We start from the raw sequence: 22,808 nt of genomic DNA, 5'->3' as shown, positions 1-22,808 counted from the left end.
TTCTATGATCAAACCCCCAGTTTCATAGTGAAAAACAATCGGCTTTCTCAGCTCTTCTCTTTTTTATTGGGTGAAGCTTTGAAATGCAAAGTTTTACCGCCCTCTACTGGACAGAACTTAAGTTTCCCATTTAGATACGTAAAGCTCTAAGAACTGTGTAGGATGTATCCAATGGTTCTTACCTACTCATCCAGATGTCCTTGACGGTGTATATCCGCTGGAGGACGCCTGGGAGCCGCTAGAGAACGCATGGAAACCGCTAGAGGGCGCCTTGGGGTCGTTAGAGTTCGGCAGTTCCCAGACGGGCCGCCAGGGGGCAACAAGCCTCCTCCGTCCAGATAACATAATAATACACCAGAAGAAGATAACATAATAATACACCAGAATAAAATAATATAATAATACACAAGAGGTAAAAGACCCTGACAGTTTCTGATGCCTGGATGTTGACGATAGGAGAATTGAGAGCGTTGCTCCATCACCCGGTCTACAGGGATACCGCGGAGATATTCAACAAACCATCTTGTACTCTGCAGGCTAGGGGGGGGGGGGGAGACGATGAAAAGCAGGGTAAGATCACTACAGACAATCTTTTCCCAAAACCATTTAGCTGATGTTGAAAAATATACCAACATTTATCTCGTTTTGCAGCGGCCGGGTGAAAGTTAGAAACGGGTTTGATATTCGCCGGATATTCGGTTTTGACTTGACCCCACAATCGGATTCATCAACACAATTTCACTACATTACGGGTGTAGTATGTTGAGGACACTTTAGGACACCGTGTCGAAAAAAATCACTTAAATCTACGTTCCGGCTGCTATCTGTCTTAGGGACCGTCTACAAATTACACCCCGCAGACTGGTGGCAAAGACTTTACCATGGAATCGTTTCAGGAAAGAAATCACCACAAATCAATACATGTTCTTATTTTGATTGCTGTTGTACTTGCCAATGGGGGGCTGCTACTTACTACAGGTAACACTTTGCTGGTATCTCGCATTATAGTGAAACAGGATGCAATTAATAGTTTAAAATATTCACCAGAAATCAATAAAAATACAAATTCTCATTCTGATTGCTCTAGTAGTTCCCAATGATGTCAGATTCTTGCATTTTGGATGAATAAAATTGTGTGAATGTAGTCTGATGGCTCCATATTTCATTCTAAGGTGTACAGTATTGTCGATTTAGTATTATGTCAAATTTGATATAGCCATTTCTATAGAATTAATACTGTATGTAAAATTACATTTTGTTAAAGTAACGGTTGCATTTTTTTCATGTGAATGGAGTCTGATGTAAGGCCCCATGTTTCATTTTAAGTTGTACATTTAGGTTTAATTCTGGATGAATATGTAAAATTTCACATTGGGGATATAGTATGGATACTACTATGTAAGACTGCATGTAGGATTACACAATACGTTTGGTTTGAACAAGGATAATACATTACTTTAAATAAAGATGACTGATGATATGTTGTTAACAAATCTTTTTCCATGTGCCCTTTTTTGAATCAGAGCCCCTGCCCCTCAAAAGGTCTCTGCACGGCCCTGCTGTTACCATATTGTAATACAATACTGTGAATATATCATATAAATATTGCATTGACACAAGCGTATCAGAATAGGATACAATGCATGTTTGTCTATCCAATGAGCTCCAATGGGCTAAACTCACTATCCCAGCTTCCCAGAGTCATGCTGTTCACCTATAGTTGATGGTGCAACATTGTTGGAGTTCTGAGAATACACCAATGTTACCTATTTTGGCAAAACTCACAATACAATAATTGCACTGTAATTACTGTCCAAGTAAAAAGAAAAAACACTACAGTAAGAAAAGGTTTAGACTGTCTTTCAGGGGATTTAATGATGAAGTCAGTGCAAGTACAAAAAGGTAACAAAGCAAATATTTATTTGTTACTGTAATACAGTAAATGTTCAGCTGAACTAACTGCAAAAAAAGCTCTTTGTAGGCCAACAAAAAAATAAAAATAAGGATATAAATGTGGTGAAACAGATCCAAATGTCAATCAGTCTGTATCCCACCTCCGACCCAGATCAGGCCAGAGCAGCTCATCTACAACACAGCAAAGCTCACCTGAGGCCTCTTTTATGCTCTCACACATGATTGAAGTGTTTTGTGTGTGTGTGTGTGTGTGTGTTTACAACCGACACAGAGACGCTGAGTCACCATCCCTCCATACCAAAAAAGCAGGGAGGAGGTCCTCCTGGGTGAAGGTGGACTGGAAGGTGTGGATGTGTGTCAGTGTGTCTGAGGACCCTCCTCCATCTGGGGACACTCTGTAGAAGGACAGAGTACCAGCAGGCCTGTCCAGATACAGTCCCACTCTGTTAGAGCCAGCGGGGGTGAGACATATGTCTGTCTCTCTATCGTTGTACAGGGCAGAGTAATGATCATCATCACAATCAAGCCTCCAGGACTTGTTGTTCCTTCCAAGCCTGCTGTCATCACCCCTTCCTGTCCTTGTGATTCCTTTGTATGTCACTCCTATACAAACACGTCCTTTCCATTCTACCTCCCAGTAACAGCGGCCAGTCAGACCCTCTCTACCCAACACCTGGCCCCAGTAGTTAAATCTCTCTGGGTGATCCGGATACGACTGGTCCACTCCAACCACCGTCACCTTTCTGTTGTCCTCAGACAGAGAGAGTCGTCTGCGGGCTGTGTTTGGGTCCAGTGTGAGTTCACAGGCATCTGAGGGAGAACAAGACATGATGAGCTGCTGAACACAGAAACACTGGTGAGTGTTCAGATGTTAGTGTTTTCTTATCATCTAATGAGGATGAACAGCTTCAGCCTCCTGTACTGAGAGCCAGCGTCTCCCCACAAAGTCTGAGGACCGCGGCGCCGCCACGCAACGCTTCAGCGGCCCGCCTCCTTCAGCCCTTTCTCCTGAAACGGTTCCATCGGTGAGATCAGCGGTCCCCAAGCTATGGGTCGGGACTCAGGCGGTACCGGGTCGGGACTCACGCGGTACCGGCTGGTGACCCACGTGGTACCTGGGTCAACTCACTTGGTACCGGGTCGGTCCACGTGGTACCGGGTCACGGTGGAAGAATAAATATACAGTGGGGCAAAAAAGTATTTAGTCAGCCACCAATTGTGCAAGTTCTCCCACTTAAAAAGATGAGAGAGGCCTGTAATTTTCATCATAGGTAAACCTCAGCTATGAGAGACAAAATGAAAAAAAAAAATCCAGAAAATCACATTGTCTGATTTTTAAAGAATTTATTTGCAAATTATGGTAGAAAATAATTATTTGGTCTATAACAAAAGGTCATCTCAATACTTTGTTACATGCCCTTTGTTGGCAATGACAGAGGTCAAACGTTTTCTGTAAGTCTTTACAAGGTTTTCACACACTGCTGCTGGTATTTTGGCCCATTCCTCCATGCAGATCTCCTCTATAGCAGTGATGTTTTTGGGCCTTCGCTGGGCAACACGGACTTTCAACTCCCTCCAAAGATTTTCTATGGGGTTGAGATCTGGAGACTGGCTAGGCCACTCCAGGACCTTGAAATGCTTCTTAGGAAGCCACTCCTTCGTTGCCCGGGCGGTGTGTTTGGGGTCATTGTCATGCTGAAAGACCCAGCCACGTTTCATCTTCAGTGCCCTTGCTGATGGAAGGAGGTTTTCACTCAAAATCTCACGATACATGGCCCCATTCATTCTTTCCGTCACACGGATCAGACGTCCTGGTCCCTTGGCAGAAAAACAGCCCCAAAGCATGATGTTTCCACCCCCATGCTTCACTGTAGGTATGGTGTTCTTTGGATGCAACTCAGCATTCTTTCTCCTCCAAACACGACGAGTTGAGTTTTTACCAAAAAGTTCTATTTGGGTTTCATCTGACCATATAACATTCTCCCAATCCTGTTCTGGATCATCCAAATGCTCTCTAGCAAACTTCAAACGGGCCCGGACATGCACTGGCTTTAGCAGGGGAACACGTCTGGCACTGCAGGATTTGAGTCCCTGGCGGCGTAGTGTGTTAGTGATGGTAGCCTTTGTTACTTTGGTCCCAGCTCTCTGGAGGTCATTCACTAGGTCCCCCCGTGTGGTTCTGGGATTTTTGTTCACCGTTCTTGTGATCATTTTGACCCCACAGGGTGAGATATTGCGTGGAGCCCCATGTATTATTTCCATTTCCTTATAATTGCTCCCACAGTTGATTTCTTCACACCAAGCTGCTTACCTATTGCAGATTCAGACTTCCCAGCCTGGTGCAGGTCTACAATTGTGTTTCTGGTGTCCTTTGACAGCTCTTTGGTCTTGGCCATAGTGGAGTTTGGAGTGTGACTGTTTGAGGTTGTGGACAGGTGTCTTTTATACTGATAAGGAATTCAAACAGGTGCCATTAATACAGGTAACAAGTGGAGGACAGAGGAGCCTCTTAAAGAAGAAGTTACAGGTCTGTGACAGCCAGAAATCTTGCTGGTTTGTAGGTGACCAAATACTTATTCTCCACCATAATTTGCAAATAAATTCTTAAAAAATCAGACAATGTGATTTTCTGGATTTTTTTTTTCATTTTGTCTCTCATAGCTGAGGTTTACCTATGATGAACATTACAGGCCTCTCTCGTCTTTTTAAGTGGGAGAACTTTCACAATTGGTGGCTGACCAAATACTTTTTTGCCCCACTGTATATATTTTTTTGGATTAATTTGAATTAGAAGGGGCATTGCCATTGGTTGCCTGGTAATCAATCGTCTGTCACAACCCATCTCCACGTCCGCACGCACATATGAAACAAAAACAAGTGTGAATCTCTTCAAATGAAGAAACACAGACGGGCGGTACCGGACAAAGGACAAGCCCATACTGGGACAAAGGACACGGCCATACCGGGACCTTTGTTGGGGGCCCCAAGCACAACATGTTAGTCTTTATGCAGATTGGGATACTGACCACTAGGGGCAGTAGTGCCATGGCTGTGCACAGTACGTCCCCGCTAGCTACCCTGAGCTAGCCAGTGGATGTACGGTCGCTATGCGGGTTGTCAATAAATAAGTAAAGAGTAACGTCTGTGTCCGTCTAATTATTGTTAGTATACTCAAAATACTACAATCTGAGCCCAGATGTTAGCTTCATGATGATTATCATGGTTATGTCTGATAATAATCACAACACTACTAACTATCCAATACGTAATAAAACAATGTAATCCCTGCTAGGTTTTATACAAGCAGGTTTAATTGTGACGGTTAACAGTATTAATATACGTAAGATACATGATGTCAGCCATCATCTTCATTCCAAGTAGGATCTGAATGAACGTCACCTCAGCTGTGTGGATGGTCAACAGTTAATGTGTGTGTGATGAATCAAACTACACTACACTTACACTTCTTTAGCGTTGACTTTAAGTCAACCAGCTTCTTCATCTCCATGTTCAGTGTCTCCTCCAGCTGATCCAGGGCTCTCCTCAAGGTCCCTACGTATGACTGAGGACGGACCTCCACCGTCGTCCAGTCCCTGGTGGGTGGAGGATCCTTCAGGGATCTGAAGGTCTGCAGGAGGTGGAGGTGGTCTTCAGTGTGTGAGAGCTGCTTCACCTCTGAGCTTATATTGGTCAGATCTTCTATTTCCTGCTCCAGCTCTTTGATGAGACCATCAGCTTCTTTCTCTGTGGATTTCAGTTTCTCTTGAACCGTTTGGTTGAAATCATCCAGCCACATTTCAACAGAGCGCTTCAGAGCAGTGAGGACCTGCACACCATCGCTCATCTCTTTGTCTGCCTCTGCTTTGCTGTGATTGGCTGTGTCTTTGATGTCCTGAATCTTTTGTTTTCTCTCCAGGATCATCTGCTGAACTTCAGCCTCCATCTTCCCCAGCTGGGCCGTCTTCACTTCATATTCCTCCTTCAGAGGTACAACAGGATGGGACTTGTGGTCCGTCATTGTGCACAACACACACACACACACCTGTTCAGTCTGGCAGAAGAGCTCCAGAAGTCGGTCGTGTTTCTTACACATCCTGTCTTCCAGACTGTCCAAAGGGTCGACCAGCCGATGTGTCTTCAGACGGGAGACTCTCTGATGTGGCTCCAGATGGTTCTGGCAGTAAGAGGTATAACACACTAGGCAGGTCTTCACGGCCTTCAGCTGGGTCCCAGTACAGACGTCACAGGGAACTTTTCCTGGTTCAACACAAGGCTGCTCTTTGACTCGTACGGACCTTCTAAACCGATCTACCATCGCTGAAAAGAGGGTATTGACCCGTAAATCAGGTCTTGTGTGGAACAGCTCGTTGCAAAAAGGACATTTGTACAGGACTTGGTCATCCCAGGACATTGTAATACAGGTTCTGCAGAAGTTGTGTCCACATGGCGTAGAAACTGGGTACTTGAACACATCCATACAGATGCAGCAAAAGATGTCCTCCTCAGACGAGGAAGTAGCAGAGGCCATTCCTAGAAAACATGTTTTATCAAGTTTTAAAACATTCCATTATTATTACATTTACATTTTTTATCCAAAGCGACTTACAATAAGTACATTTTTCAGAAGAAAGAGAAACAACAATATATCTCTGTGGGTATAGTAAGGATGTTCATAGAACCAAGTACCAAGCACTAACAATCACTAGGTTAACCCATTCCCTGTATTCAACACAAAGATGGCTACGATAAGATGCTTTGCAATTAATTGCCAGGAAGAACAACACAGAAAAAGTGTGAACGTTAAGTGTTAGAACGTACAACATACAATAAGTAAGAGGGTTATTTGGGGGGGTGTAAGGGGGGAGGCTATGCAGAGTATAGGTGAACTCAAGTACAAGTGGGTCTTGTATCTAACTTGTATATTAATGGTCAAAATAGGGTTTTAACTCTTAGTTCTAATACAAGTGTTTTTAATAATGTATATTCCTGTTTGTTTCAATCAGAAATCTTCAACATGGTGCTCGAGGATTACAGTAAACCTGGTGGCCTCACCTTATAATGAGGATTACAGTAAACCTGGTGGACTCACCTTATAATGAGGATTACAGTAAACCTGGTGGCCTCCCCTTATAATGAGGATTACAGTAAACCTGGTGGCCTCACCTTATAATGAGGATTACAGTAAACCTGGTGGACTCACCTTATAATGAGGATTACAGTAAACCTGGTGGACTCACCTTATAATGTTCTGAATCTGACTATTCAATTCATAAAGTGTTGTTTTTTGTTCTTTGTTACTTTGGTCACTTTGCATTCCATTCAAAGTAATAATTCATTCTCAAAGCACATTTCTATCAGGTGTCTAAAATAAGGTACGCATGTTTCTAAAGCACGTTAGCATGGGGTAAGCGGTCTCTGACTCCTGACCAGCTGGAACAGATGAGTGTCACAACGCTACACGTCCATGGGTCGGAGACAGGAGCTATCAGGGAAGTTATTTTTCTGTCCCTGGAATCTATAGCGTCAACGTTATCCAAATGGCACAAAACCACACTTATCTACAACATGGCAAGTATTAAATAGTGATGAATTGTTGTAAATTAAATAAGGTAGCCTATAGTATAGTAATAATAACCACAAATGGACATGTGTATTTTACAGATGTAAATGACAGCATATTTTTAGTCGGCAATCACTGTAATTGACGCTGTGACCTAATTTATTTTTAACTATTGACACGCGATCTTTACACATGTGTTCAGGAGGCTGGTTTCTATGAGACCCAGTTAGTTTATCCCTCAAGTGTAACTCTGATTGATAAATATTGCTTTTTCGCATAAATCTGCCATTTTGATTTCTTTCAAAAATCCAAATTTGTATTTTTAGTAAGATTTTTTGGATCTAAGTTAGAGGGACTCAAAAAGGCCTGAGAAATTTGAAAAAGTTTTACCACTCAGAGGTTGAGATATTATATAAATAATAATTCAAACAATAACAACAGGTATCCACAGACACTACCTAACCAGATGCCTACCGTTAAAGTCACACAGGGACACCTCAGATTTAGGACAAATCCTAAAACTGAAGAAAGAAAGACTATTATTTAAATGTCGACCGATGCTTAACTCCCAGCTGAAAGGTTCTGGGTTCAATCCCCAATGTCTGCAGTCTAACCTATAGGCTGCAATATGACCCCAACCCCTGTCTCTGTACTGTCTAACCCCTAGCTGCTTTTTACTGACCTGTCTCTGTACTGTCCAACCCCTACCTGCTCCTAACTGCCCTGTCTCTGTACTATCTTACCCCTACCTGCTCCTTAATGACCCGTCTCTATACTGTCTAACCCCTAACTGCTCCTTAATGACCTGTCTCTGTACTGTCTAACCCCTACCATCTCCTTAATGACCTGTCTCTGTACTGTCTAACCCCTACCTGCTCCTTAATGACCTGTTTCGCTACTATCTAACCCCTACCTGCTCCTTAATGACCTGTCTCTGTTCTCTCTAACCCCTACCTGCTCCTTAATGACCTGTCTCTGTACTGTCTAACCCCTACCTGCTCCTTAATGACCTGTCTCTGTACTGTCTAACCCCTACCTGCTCCTTAATGCTCATCTCTGTACTGTCTAACCCCTAACTGCTCCTTAATGACCTGTCTCTGTACTGTCTAACCCATACCTGCTCCTTAATGACCTATCTCTGAATTCATTATTAAATCCATCCAATAATAAAACAGTCGTTACATTTTGACAAAGCGCTGTTCATCTGACTTCCTGTAACAGCAAGGGGTTTCAATACGGGCAACAGTTCAAACATTTACATCAGATATAGAACAACGTTTTTTAACGGTACACGCAGACAAATAGCAATCAACCTGCTGATATGTACGTTATGCATGTTAATGATCTATTAGGGATCAGAGCGGACTACAGTACCTTCGTCGTCTTCCTGCTGTGATGAAGTGAACCACACCAAACCGTCCGAGTCGGTATCAAGGAAATGACAAACCAACCAGTTGGACCAGTTCTCCTGCCAGTTCATACCCTTAAAACATCCTCTCATTAAATTTTAAACAAGAAGCACGGCCGTAGGGCTCTTATGAGTAGAAGCTCAGAGAAAAACCAAGAGACACTTGATGGTTAACCAGCCTGTAGAGACACAGTCAATGAGTCAGCTCCTCTTTACAGTAGAACCAACAGGAACATAGATACCATGTTACCAGGAAAGAGACTGATGAACATCATGAATAGAAGCACACTAAGTTGAAGAGGCCTCGTCTGCTCTGTTTCTGCCGAACATCACCATGTACAATCCTCCTCCATCCTTTAAAGACATCACCACCTTATTTATGTGAACACTTGATTTGCCTCAGTGTGAACGTATGAATCAGTCACATCTATACAATCGATGGGTGATTTCTCTTTTCAGAAGAGTAGAGTACTGAGTACAGTGTCCTCAGAGTACAAGATACTCAGAGTGCAGAGTACTCAGAGTGCAAGATACTCAGAGTACAGAGTACTCAGTCTGCAGAGTACTCAGAGTACAAGATACTCAGAGCACTGTGTCCTCAGAGAACAAGATACTCAGAGTGAGGGGTACTCAGAGTGCAGAGTAATCAGAGTGCAGAATACTCAGAGTACAAGATACTTGGAGTGCAGAGTACTCAGAGTACAGAGTACTCAGACCACATAGTACTCGGTGTGCAGAATGCTCAGAGTACAAGATACTCAGAGTACAAGATACCCAGAGTACAAGGTACTCGTAGACCAGAGTACTCAGTAAGGGTACTGAGTCAGGGTACCTAAAATGCAAGGGCTAGTGCTGAAGTACGAGCAGTGGGTTGGTTGAAAAAAGTGGGGGGCTGCTGCCCCCCACTTTGAGCCAGCAAGCTTGCTGAGGAGACTGTTTCTGGACTTCACCTGAGCTGCTGGTGCGATTAGGTGCACAAAGTACTCGTACTTTGTACATGTCGAGGAGCACCTCAGTCAAGGTGCTCCTCGACCACCTTGACTGAGACATTTCCTAGGGGAAACACTGCCTTTGAAAATGCAAAGTTTTACCGCCCCCTACTGGACAGAACTCAAGTTTCCCATTTAGAAACGTAAAGCTAAATAGGATGTATCAAATGGATACCTACTCATCCAGTACTTGACGGTGTATATCCGCTAGAGGACGCCTGGGAGCCGCTAGAGAACACCGGGAGCCGCTAGAGGGCGCCTTGGAGCCACTAGAGTTCGGCGGCTCCCAGACGGGCCGCCAGGGGGCGACGCGCGTCCTCCGGCCAGATAACATAATAATATACCAGAATAAGATATTAATAATACACCAGAAGAAACTAATATAATAACACACCAGAAGAAGAAGACCCTGACAGCTTCTAATACCGGGATGTGGACGCCAAGAGAAATGAGAGCGGTGCTCCATCACCGGTCACTGGGGATACCGTGGAGATCCGGGGATAGATTCAACAAACCATCTCGTACTCTGAGACAAGAGTAGCCTACGTGGAGGGAGTTTCTCTGTTACCAGGAGAGAATAGTCGGCAACGCAAACTGCTGACCGCAGCCTGGAGTACCCAGGTACGCTTAAACCTGGGGAATCCAGGTAAGGATTCCCAGATATTAATAATCATATTGTAATGAATCAACTGAAGCATAACACAGATTAGCGTGGATTCCTTTGAGGGTAGATGTATTGTTTAATTTCGTGGAAGTAAAACGGTCCAAGAGCAGAAGCTGGGCTATTAAAGGTTGGATGATTTTAGGAACAACAGTAAAAGGACGCTGATGCAGCTTAGACGGGGCGTCCCCAGCCCGTACAGCCGGCGATTTGAATATGCCCTGCACAAGGGTCTGTTTTTGCGGGAGCCAATCACCAAGATGGCTTCTCCCCCTGGCGGGCTATTGGCTTGTTTAACACAATGACGACAGGGATGCGACGGCAAGCAGCCAATTGACCTTTCGCCAGAGTTTGATTGACAGGCAATCTGACTAATCAGAACGCTCCTAATATCGAGTAGCGTTGGTTTATAAATGCCCTCCATTTTGTCCGACATCTCTCCGACATACCGGCTATCAGAGGAGTCAACTAAGCTGTTGAGTGTTTACTAGAAACTAGATATTATTTTAAATTCAGAGCTCAAGATGGTTAAACGGTGTTGTTATGGAAACTGCAACACTGACAGCAGATACAGCGACCGAGTTGTCAACGTCGTTTTTTTTCCTTTCCCGAAGCCAAATAGGAACGTTGAAAAATGTTTACGATGGATAAAGCTGTGCGGAAGACCACACCAAAAGCTGAACGTCAACAAATTAAGTTACACCAGCACAGCTAAACATTTCTATGTTTGCTCAAAGGTAAGTAGCAGCTAATTTTAGATAATGGTTTTCTGTGTACCATGGTGTGGCATCAACGTGTTCTCACACATTATAGCCAGGCTTGTAAGCGCTAGCTGTAGCTAACTAGAGACGGTTGTTTACTATTTCCTAGCAACGCTTGCGTTCACTTTAAACTTGAATCATAACCATCATCCATCGAATGTTAAAGGGGAAATCCGGTGTAAAATGGATCAGAGATATGTTTAGTAGGATAACGAGTTCAAATGTTTGTTTGGGAGCAAAAAACCGTCTATAAACGCATTCTTAAGTTGGCTGGTTTTAGCCGATTTTACCAAAACGCTATAAACTTGGAACGATAGGGGCATGTCTCATGGTAAAAAATAAATCGTTGTTTTAAACCACTTACAAGGCTAGAAGTAGCTTGACACTTCTTTGGTAGTATAATAAGGGTCCTATCATATAAGAGTAGGCATTGATAACTTTGTTGGTGTACAGATTGTTTATTAAAAATGACATTTTATGCACACAATACCATCAGTAGTTCACCCGTCAACACCAGCTTGTCTTTAAGACTGGAGAAAGAAAAGAAAGACAAACAATATTATGTTATTATCGATAAGTCCATTGGCGAACACAGAGCTTGCGTGTACAGCCTTACATCCGTTAACAACACGCATGCTCTGTGTTCCCAATCTACTGATTGATAACAATATGATATTTTTTGTCTTTCATTTAAACCATTAGAGATGGGATATAAGCTTATTCAGTTGTATCTGAAGTGTATTTTGCTATAACAGGTTAGCTAATGCTAGTCTAAACAAAATGGGGGTCTGTTAACAGTAATCTCCCAGCTGTGGCATACCATGACAGTAAACGTGTTTATGTAAAAAGCAAGTTGTGGAATTTGTATGTTGTTGTGGCCCCTATACAATGTAGCGTGAATGTTTTTTAAAACGTCTTAAAGAGAGTATATGAACTCAGCATCTCCACCATTATTCAATAGCACTTTGTGGAAGGCAAACCGACCCGAGACAGCCCTGATCCTCTGCCAGCATCATCTTTTGATCACCAAACTACTGTGAGGCGTACACCTCAGCACCAGCCCCCCAGGAAGAGTGCCACTTCTGAAACCATAAGGTAGTCTAAAGGATGTAATGTAATGTACATTTATTTGTAAAGCACATTTAAAAAACAACAGTTGACCAAAGTGCTAAAAAACAAAACTAAGATAAAGCAAACGACAATAAAACAAGTAAAAATCATACATTTGAGATGACGATAATAACAGTAACAATACTGATAATAATAACATTAATAATAGTGCTGTCAGTTTAACGTGTTATTAATGGCGTTAGGGACGCCATTAATAACGCAAACCAATTTTAACGGCGTTCATTTTTTTATTGTGCGATTAACACTCTTTTGGCTTGGCAAACGTTGTAGTTGTTTCACTCGCTGTCTAGCAACAACTAGTAACGTATGAAAAACTACAGCACCATACCGGATCTAGCTAAATGAAAACAAAACAACAAGCACGCCGCACAAACTTGTTGGGGCAAGCAAGGATACGGAGCGGGTGAAAAACTCCTTAAAAGTGTGTGTGTTTGTGTGTCACTCTGTTTGAGCCTGCACGAGAGTTCAATGTTGTCATTACTCATTAGCGGTTACGTCTTTCTGACCAATCGCAGTTCAAGGCCCACCTGGGCTGTACTACTTCGGGAGGGGCCGCTCAGTTACTCCCCTCTAGACAAAATCGACTTGGTTGCGATGCTGACAGTTCGTGAGTGTTGCAGCTGTAAAGTGAGTGAGAGGTTGCGGGCGCACAGCTCAGGCTGCAGGACGAAGCTGCATGGAACTTTTATAAACACAATATTGTTATCCCGCAGTAATCAGCCCGACAGCCCCGAAACATTAACGGCCCACCGGGAATTCTTCCGACTCCACCTGATTACCACTCCGCCACAGTGCGTGTGTGGGCGTTATTCGATAGCCTGGTAATGTGTAAAGGCCTACGTACGGTAGGAATATTCATACAGGTTTGAATAATAAATGTTATAGTATTTCCCATCTTTGCTGAGCAAGAGTTTTGTTCGAAAGTTCAGTGAAACAAATAAAAGCCTGGGCTATTGAAGTTTTACGGTAGGCCTACCACTGTCATGCACCTACCCGATGTCAAGTGGACCGGGTTGAATTCACTGCGGGTCTCTCTTCTTATATCCATTTTACCAACTAAAATTTATTTTAAGCCTCCTCAACACTCTCTGATCTCACTAAAAGGCAAGCAGCACAAAATCAAGGGATATTTAGAATAGAAAAAAAATTGCAATTAATCGCGAGTTAACTATGACATTAATGCGATTAATCGCGATTAAATATTTTTATCGCTTGACAGCACTAATTAATAACAATAATAATCTGGGCTAGAAGTTGCCACAATGCAATGAATCAATGTGCAAGCAGTATGTCTTTCAACATCCAAGAGATTAAGAACAGACAATGATCGATGATGTATTTATTAAGGATACTGTGGTACAAATCTCAGTCACATTTATTGTTAATAGTCACATATCCATCTGCATAGCGTTTGGTAATGCTAGTCAATGTAGACTTACTGTAGGGAGTAAGTCTACAGTAAGTTTCACAAAACTAAAATTGTACTGAACTTTACATTTGCACAGTATTTAGTGTTAATTTTATATATTATATTACTTTAAGCATACATTACTCTTTACATTTATGTTGAATACATGAATATACATGAATACATGAATACATTAAGATAATAGCTGTGTCAATTCTTTTCTGATTGATTTTTAGAAATAAAAGTGGTGTGAAAGCAAACCAAGCCATTATGGAGCATCAGGTCCAAACCTACCACAAGAACCGGACCAGGTCTCACGTTCGGAAAGAGGCTAACATGTTGGTATGCAACTGCATCCATTACACTCATGAAGATCCGTTTTCATTTGTTGCTATAATTTTGCCCTATACATTTAAATATTAACATTTTATTGTCTTCTCATATGTGTTGTGTATTTTATTTTTCAAGCTTGAGAAAATGCAGGGCCTTGGATTGAGGCCCGTTTTATTCCTGGCCTGCCCGTTTTATTCCTGGCGAGACCAAAATCACTGGGTCTCTGAAATTTTTGCCCCTCTCTGCCATCTGTCTGAGGACTCTGTTGAGTGCCTTGAAAGGATGAAGGCACTGTTTGATCTCGTTATTAAAGGTAATATTTTTTTAATATTTATAAAAATAAATCTATATATTTTAAGGCATCGTTCCTCAACTCGTGGTTCTCCACTCTTTTTGAGTGGGTTGTGGATATATGTGTGAATAAAAAGTTTATGAAAAATACAACACATTGTAGAAGGACATCTGCAGCGATATTTGAAGCTCAGAGTGGGTGCTGTAGTGGTCCATACGCAGTGAGCACCCGTCTGATTGTATAATGGAGGGCCTGAGGGTACAAATATTCTCCTTACTTTGCTAACCCCATCACTAAGAGTCAATATTGGCTGTAGCAGTCAGCACAGCACCGGTTGATTGATTGATCAGATATCCATCCAGCGACCACACATTTTAACCAAAGTTTACTTGTCTTCTCGCTGACAACGCCAACAAAGCATGACTGTTATTCAGGCTTTTTACAGTGGAGCACTATGATATTATTATTTCAGAGTCGTTGTCACCATTTTATTGCAGTCAAATCACAGTAAAATCATTGTCTTCTCCTGAAGCTGACAATGAACTTAAATTCAATTAAAATTGACCAAGAATGGTTCAAAAGACTCCATGAAAGAGCTGGAAAGAGGAAAAGACCTTGCCCTGAGGTAGCCCGGGGCCCCGTCTGGAGCCAGACCCTTCAGATATTGTTGTTGTTTTGGCCCATAGACTGTGTGATTCATGATGGGGAGAAAGGTCTTTGGTAAGCCACTCCCTTAAAGCCACGCACATATATAGGCTATATTAATTGAATAAATGTCTGCCTGTTTATTTCATGTTTCATCATTATATTTAGATTGTTGAACCTAGCATCACCTGCATATATTGTTTTAAAAGCATTTTTTTGTGTAACGACATTGAAACATTGTAGTGATGGTACATCCTTGTAAACTAACTATAGTTGCACCTGTTGCATTTTGTTTATATCATGTTTTAACAGTGCATTAGGGATGTGAATTACTCAAAGTTTTCATGGTCGAATAATCAGTGGGTTGTATGAACGAATAATCGATTATTCGAAGTGTGCCGACATTCACAAAGGCAGCCATGGATCATCGGCAAGAAATCACTTAATATCTTAAGCGCAAAAAAAAAAACTACCTGCTAAGTAGTTCCAGTCAAATTGTCTGTTGTGAAAAATGCATTAAACTGTAATCATAAAACGCGGGTATATGCTATAGACCCTATAGGGGGATTGTTTGTTTATCAACACGGCGGATGCGCGCGCAGAATGATCGCGAAAAGAAAATTTGTTTGACCAGTTGCAATGGTTATCTCTGTGTGGTTATTTGCAGTTGCGGTGTTAATTGTCGATGTTGTCAGCTTATTGTTACATTAAACTGTAATCAGAAAAGGCGGTTATATGCTATAGACCCTATAGTGTATGTGGTATAAAGGCTGGGAAGAATTTCAAATTATAAATATGTACACTTTATGTTGAAAGTAAAGACCGTATCGATTTCCATTGAAACGAATGGCGCAGTGAATATTCTTCAAAACGAGAGCTGGTAAATTGTGAAAAATGAATTAAACTGTAATCAGACAACGCAGACAACAACAGATACTACTAGAGTATCTGTTGTACAAAGGCTGGGACGAATTTTGAATTATAAATCTGCACAATGCATAACATTAGCTCTCTGGCTCATAGCTGAGCGGACTAGAATACCTCCTGTTGCCAAGTCGTAGCTAAGGTCCGTCCTATTTACTGAAGGAGTGAACAACGTTTCTGTTGCATAAGAACCTTACGGGAAGGTAATGATTGTTCCAGGTATTAGAACTCAGGCGTTACCAAGGAAACAAAGTTATGGCTTGTGAAAAACGGTCCAATTGTTAAAAATCGATTTTGACCCTCAGAAACTAATAATTTAATATTCTGACCCATCTCCTGTTAAAAGGCACCGTGTATTGCTGCACTTTCATTTCTAAACGGATTTGGATGGTTAAATTGGGGTCGGGTTCATGTCTACGGAAAAGGGTGGGTTTAAGCTGTTTCCCCGTAAAGTTATCAATAGATAAGTGTAAGACTTGTTAAATGGCAGCCTATTTCAATGTTTCTGTTTGACGTGTTACGTTTAACAAAACCATGCAGATGGGTTGCCTATTCAAACTAACTCACTGCTTTTACGAAGGCGATACACTTGATGGGAGCTTGTGATTATGAACCAGCAAAGCAGACAGTTATTACTCTAGTTATTACTCCATTAGAAAAAGTGTGATTTACTTGTGAAACAAATCACAATGGCTCAACAAGCAACATGCAAGCAGTTGATCTCAAATATCTCTTATCACCTGACATCATCTTGTTAATCTTATTCTGCTAAATAACTACTGTTTGGTAGAAGTGGTCTGTTGTAACATTCAGCATCTATTATGTAAAAACATGTTTTTTCATACGACGCTACAGCCGCTTGGTTTGTGGCTACGAATTTGTAATTCTCAATGAACTATTGTAATTACTAGAACACACTTTTGGTTGTTATGACTTGGTTTTCAGGTTGCCTTTACAGTGAACATTATTTGATAGTAAACGCAGGGTACATTGTCTTCATTCAGACTGCTGAACTTTTTTATTTTCTGTAATTATACGACAGTTGTTAGCTAAAATGCATTGAATATTTTTTATTCAAACTTAATAAAACTCTTTACGGAGTATATAGTGTAGTTTGTAAATACAATAGGCCTTTCACATTGTTGGTGCTCGGGTCCTAACTAGTTAAAGTATATCATTCTCTGAATAACTCTGTTCTACTCCAATTAAGGTTGGACCCCCAAAGAGACGCCTGAAGCAGCCCCAACCAGGCCTCCACCCTGTCCTTCAGAGACACCTGAAGCAACCCCAACCAGTCCTCCACCCTGTCCTCCAGAGACACCTGAAGCAGCCCCAACCAGGCCTCCACCCTGTCCTCCAGAGACACCTGCGGCAGCCCCAACTAGGCCCCCACCCTGTCCTCCAGAGACACCTGAAGCAGCCTCAACCAGGCCTCCACCCTGTCCTCCAGAGACACCTGAAGCAGCATCCTCAAATGGTCTTGAACAAGGTGTGCAGAACAGGCAAAGGGAGCTACTGTACTATATAAAGGGCATTGTAATGAGTTGTAAGCCATACCACCACCACGCACTTATTTCGTCAAATTAGAAAATGTCAACCACTTCTAAGGCTTATCAATCCCGTAATCCGTTCGGAATGGAAGAAGTTTGAGTTAATTATGTTTTTCTCTTAAATTCCAATGCACTGCCCCACTTAGCTTTTGTCATAACCATAAAAAGCCAAAATGGATTTTCACTATTTATGATGTAAACTGCGATCTCGCTAGACATGATATTAGAAACAAATTTAATGGTGAATCTGTCCTAAAATATTGCATTTCCCCTTCAGATAATAAAGATTAATGTAGGCTACGTAACCATTTCACCAAGTGCTGGGAGAACGTCTTGCCCTCTGTTAATGCTATTCCTCCATTCATTTAGATGGGTGGAAGAAAGTGTGTACTCTTCACGCTTTGGTCAGGTAAAACGTGACACTAATGCACTTGGTGAGGTGTACTAACGTATCTATTTCACGCGTCGGCGTGATACCGGGTTGCATCATATGTGTTGAACACCGAATGTGACCACGGTTTGCCCCTTACCCCATCCATCATCACCTTCTCTAATGTTCTTCTGTGTCTGTATTTCCACAGTTCCTGCAGAGGTCCTGCAGCACGCCGCCTGTAGAGAGACGCCCTCCCCCCGTCTGGTCCAGGAGGAGACATGGACTGACAAAAAAAAGAGCCTGACAGCTTCTGATGCCGGGATGTGGACGATAGGAGAATTGAGAGCGGTGCTCCATCACCCGGTCACCGGGAATAACGTGGAGATGAGGGGATATATTCAACAAACCATCTCAGAGCACCAGGAGGGAGTTTCTCTGTTACAAGGAGAGAATAGTCGGCAATGCAAACTTCTGACCGCAGCCTGGAGTCCCCAGGTTCGCTTGGACAGAGCAGGTTAGGATTCGCAGATATTAATAATCGTATTGTAATGAATCAACAGAGGCCTAACACAGATCATCATGGATTCCTTTGAGGGTAAATGTATTGTTTCATTTCGTGGAAGTAAGACGGTCAGAAACTGGGCTATTAAAGGTTGGATGATTTTGGCAACAACCGTAAAAAGACCATGTCATCATATGTGATGAGCCAACACCGAATGTGACCACGGCTTGCCCTTACTCACGCCGTCCATCATAGGTATTTTAACCGATGACCGTTTGACCGATGGTTGACCGTATCAACGTTAACCGATCAATCTTGTCGCTTGTCGGTTAAGTGTGTGGTGGTTTCACTTCACACAAAAAGATGATCAGATGAGGTGACTTATTGGAAGTTGGCTGGACACCGTGTCTCTAGCCCACTGTTTAATTTCTCCTTAAGTCTTAATTATTCATGCGAGCGGCGGAGAATATGATCTCTAAATTATTATGGACAGTAGACTAAACGCTATAAGACTACAGTTAGCCATCTCATTCCAAGATCTTTTTGTGTGAAGTGAAAAAAATGATCCTTCACACTCAATTTTTCCGTCTCCAAACTAAACAAGCGGCATCTCTTCGGAGCTGTCACTTTCATAAATGAGCTGCGGCAATGTTTCAAATGAGCACCTAACATGCCCTCTTCGGATTGGCCCCTGGTGAATCCCGCGCAGGGTCTCAACGAGGTCCCCGCCATCTCAGACCATTGTGGGCGTTCGAGCCCGCTCTCTACACACGGTCAACCTGCAGTAAGCATGCCTCGTGTTTCAATTCAAACACAGGTCATGCCGCGGTTAGAGACACTGCCTCTCACTCGGAGAGTGTGTGTGTGTGAGTCGAAGGCAGAACGGGAGAGAGATAAGCAGAGTTCCGAAGTAGCAGGCGGCTGGCGCGGTTCGAAAAGGCTGTTATTTCAAATAGCACATTAAAATTTGATCGGTCAACCGGTTAATGAGGCTCGGTGGTCGGTCAAGAATATTTTACATTTTCGCCATCCCTAGTCCATCGTCACCTTCTGTAATGTTCTTCTGTGTCTGTATTTCCACGGTTCCTGCAGAGGTCCTGCACCACGCGGGCTGTAGAGAGGCGCCCTCCCGCCGTCCAGTCCAGGAGGAGACATGGACTCCAGGCACACAAGTCAAAGAGGAGGAGGAGCCAAAGGCCCCGGGCCTAAAGGTCAAAGAGGAGGAGGAGCCAAAGGCCCCAGGCCTACAAGTCAAAGAGGAGGAGGAGCCAAAGGCCCCGGGCCTACAAGTCAAAGAGGAGGAGGAGCCAAAGGCCCCAGGCCTACAAGTCAAAGAGGAGCAGGAGGAGCTGTGGATCAGCCCTGGGGGAGACGGTGGTCAGGAGACGAAGGAAGAGGACGTGATCCAGGACCCGTCCTCTCCTGGTTCCGTGAAGACGGAAGACACTCCGCCTTCACCTACAAATCCAACGGCGGCCGGACCACCGACCAGGGACTCTGAAGCAGACATAAATTCAGAACCACAGCCTTTGTCCGTCGTATCGGACCATTATGAGACAGCAGAACCACAGCCTCTGTCCTTCGTATCGGACCATTATGAGACAGCAGAACCACAGCCTCGGTCCTGTGCGTCGGCCGACTGCACGACAACAGAAACAGATGAGATGGAGGAAGCGGGTGCAGAGAGCGGCTCCGGGTCAGGAGCAGCCGTTGGCGCCTCGTGTCCAGACATGGACTCTAAAATGTGGATCCGACAACGAGCCAAACGTCCGGTGCGTGAACTCGAATGCGATACCAAAACTCGGCTCCAGATACACATGAGGGTGCACACGGGTGAGCGACCGTACTCGTGTCCGGACTGCGGAAAGGCGTTCACCACTAAGGGCGGGGCCAACCGACACATCCGGAGCATCCACCGCAGTGACAGACCGTTCCGCTGCGAGCTCTGCACCTCCAGCTTCAAGTTCAAGTCGGGTCTGAACCGACACCGCCGCGTCCACACCGGGGAAAGGCCGTTCACCTGCTCTTTCTGCGGCCTCACCTACACTGCGAGTGACAAGCTGACCAGGCACATCAACATCCACCATAGAATAACGTCCGTCAAATGCAAGATGAAAGCGTGACGGCTTAAAGACCCCTCAACGGGAAATTAGATCTCTGTACTGTTTATTAAATATAAATAAATTGTATATTGTGTACTGTTTAAAAGGCAAGGTTATTGTGCTGTTGCTAAGCTGTTAAGGAACTTCCGGATTTCTCCACCTTTTTGGACCCTTTTTCCACCAATGATTTGAGTCCAAAGAGACAAACGCAGACAACAGTTGTTGAACTCGGTCCAGTACCGTGTGAAACAGTGCAGCGTTTCCTTTGGGGCATCTGCCCACCGTCAATCTATGTCGTCTATAAGTGCTTGTTTTGGTAGCCGGCGAGAGACAGATTGTTCTAAGTGTCTGACAACATTATGGAAAGGAAAGTGTAATCCTACAGGGAAAAAAAACGTTTTTCTTCACCCTTCGCGTGATCCTGTTTGGTGTTGTGTCCCTGTGAAGGTCCCCGTTATTAACATCTCAGCCCTCCTCCACCCAAATCTCCTAAATAACACAAAGATGTGTTTCTTGTAGTCCACCACCCTGGACTCTTAGTGGCGATCCTTTCTCCAACTCTCACTCACTTTAGTTCTCTGTAGGGTCCTTCTGATACTGTTGGCAGACGCTTAGAATGACAATCTGAGCCTTTTTTGAGACGAACATCGACGAGGCGCTATGACCCCAAATGAGAACGTTCTCACCAAATACTGGACCAATTTCAAAAGTTGTACGCATTAGTCGCTTAAACAAAAAAAAACATCAACCTTCAGGCCAACTGACTTTCGTTTGACATTTTATAACATAGTTTATAAATTGGCAATTCTAGTGTTATGGGTGTGAAAAGGACAGGTCACTTTTATTAAATGAAATGGATGAATACGTATTCTCATGGCACCAAATGGGCTGAATAGAGTTGAACATTTCTGTATTGTTATTATGGATGAGTCACAAAATAATGAGAGACAAGTTATGTGTGTTATGGTGGTCACATATCTGAATCCTTGTAAGGAGGTTGCACACCTTCTAAAACCTGAATGTTAGTGTTATACAAAAGGTTTGTTATCTGCATGAGCTTTGAGTCTTTGTAGATTTGAACAAATTTCCATTCCACTTATGCAGTAGAGCCGAGGCTCTACTGCACCAGCCCCCCTCCCCCCCCCCCCCCCCCCCCCACACACACACACACACACCCTGACAAATCGTAGAGGTCCGTCCAGTCTTGCTGTCAGTTCTGTCCATCACCCCAGCTCCTTCACGGCTGCGGATCCAACGCCTGTTTCTTGCACCCAGACCACACCCACAGCCTCAAAAATGAATAAACGTACCACGTTACCATCAGTCATTGGTCCACCAGGCCAAGGCCCAAGACCAATTCACCCAATCACACCTCGATGCCAGCCGATTGGCCAGACTGTGAGGACCTTCTGAAGGAAGGCCAGGCTATTTAAAGGTCCCATGGCATGCCACCAGTTGTGGTGTGATTAGCCGGTACAAGCCGCTTTGGAAATCTGCCCCTTATGACATCACAGGTGGGCGTGTGCACCTAGATGTGTGCTGGATAGATCAGTCTACCAGCCTACCCAGTGGACCGTAGCAAACGTTGCTCATCTATCCGTCACACATCTAGGTGGACACGCCCACCTGTGATGTCATAAGGGGCAGATTTCCAAAACGGCTTGCAATAATAATAGATCAAAAGATCTTTTCCCAGTGCTCAAAGACGCTTCACAATCGCTTCATAAGCTAAATCATAAGAAAATAAAAGAATATGCTAAACAAAACAAATGTAAACAAAACAAAAGTTTAAAGGTTAAAAGCAAGGCTGAAAAGCTGTGTGTTTTAAGGGCAGTTTTGAAAGATGAAAGAGTGTTGGCATTGCAGATGTCGTTGGGTAGGGCATTCCAGAGGGCGGGGGCGGCTGCATCAAGGCTCTGTCTCCCCAGGACCGGAGGTTGGTCCTGATGGGGTATAGGAGGTTGGCATCGGCGGTGGAGAAGGTCAGAGAGGTAGGGGGGCGCCAGGTTGTTGTAGCGGCTAATCACACCACACCTGGTGGCATGCCATGGGACCTTTAACCCTCAATAATTGACTAAATACCCCAATAAAATAACAATGCATGTGACCTTACCATTTATTAATTTTGTTATTTTTATACTGCTTTTAATAGTTATGGCTAAAACAACACACTTTGATTTTTTTGCTGATTTAAAGTGAGACCTTGAGCCTAATATGAAATCTGTTGCAATGAACCTAAATCACTGGTCCTGCTG

The 22,808-nt window shown here is 43.4% G+C and overlaps 1 protein-coding gene and 1 long non-coding RNA gene across 3 annotated transcripts; one reads left to right on the top strand and one right to left on the bottom strand.

Moving 5' to 3' along the window:
* Window positions 1–1,850: 1,850 nt before the first annotated feature.
* Window positions 1,851–8,867, bottom strand: LOC307075032 (E3 ubiquitin/ISG15 ligase TRIM25-like). 2 transcript variants are annotated; one of them, XM_079735525.1, is made up of 3 exons: window positions 8,849–8,867; window positions 5,377–7,995; window positions 1,851–2,724 (listed from the first exon to the last, which is right to left on the bottom strand). In XM_079735525.1, exons 2-3 carry the CDS (start codon window positions 6,440–6,442, stop codon window positions 2,171–2,173), a joined length of 1,620 nt encoding a protein of 539 aa, XP_079591651.1. In that variant the 5' UTR covers window positions 6,443–7,995; window positions 8,849–8,867; the 3' UTR covers window positions 1,851–2,170. The 2 variants fall into 2 exon arrangements, with proteins under 2 accessions (XP_079591651.1, XP_079591652.1); XM_079735526.1 differs by having other exon boundaries at window positions 5,377–6,444; window positions 8,849–8,863.
* Window positions 8,868–11,048: 2,181 nt separating this feature from the next.
* On the top strand, window positions 11,049–14,164 carry LOC307075265. Its single transcript, XR_013811838.1, has 3 exons — window positions 11,049–11,269; window positions 12,255–12,388; window positions 14,069–14,164. It is a non-coding gene; the product is annotated as an uncharacterized lncRNA (long non-coding RNA).
* The last annotated feature ends 8,644 nt before the right edge of the window (window positions 14,165–22,808 follow it).

Source organism: Pollachius pollachius (assembly GCF_949987615.1).
Source record: "Pollachius pollachius genome assembly, chromosome: 4".
In the NCBI taxonomy this organism is placed as follows: Eukaryota; Metazoa; Chordata; class Actinopteri; order Gadiformes; family Gadidae; genus Pollachius; species Pollachius pollachius.
This window is presented reverse-complemented; position numbering and strand designations above follow the sequence as displayed.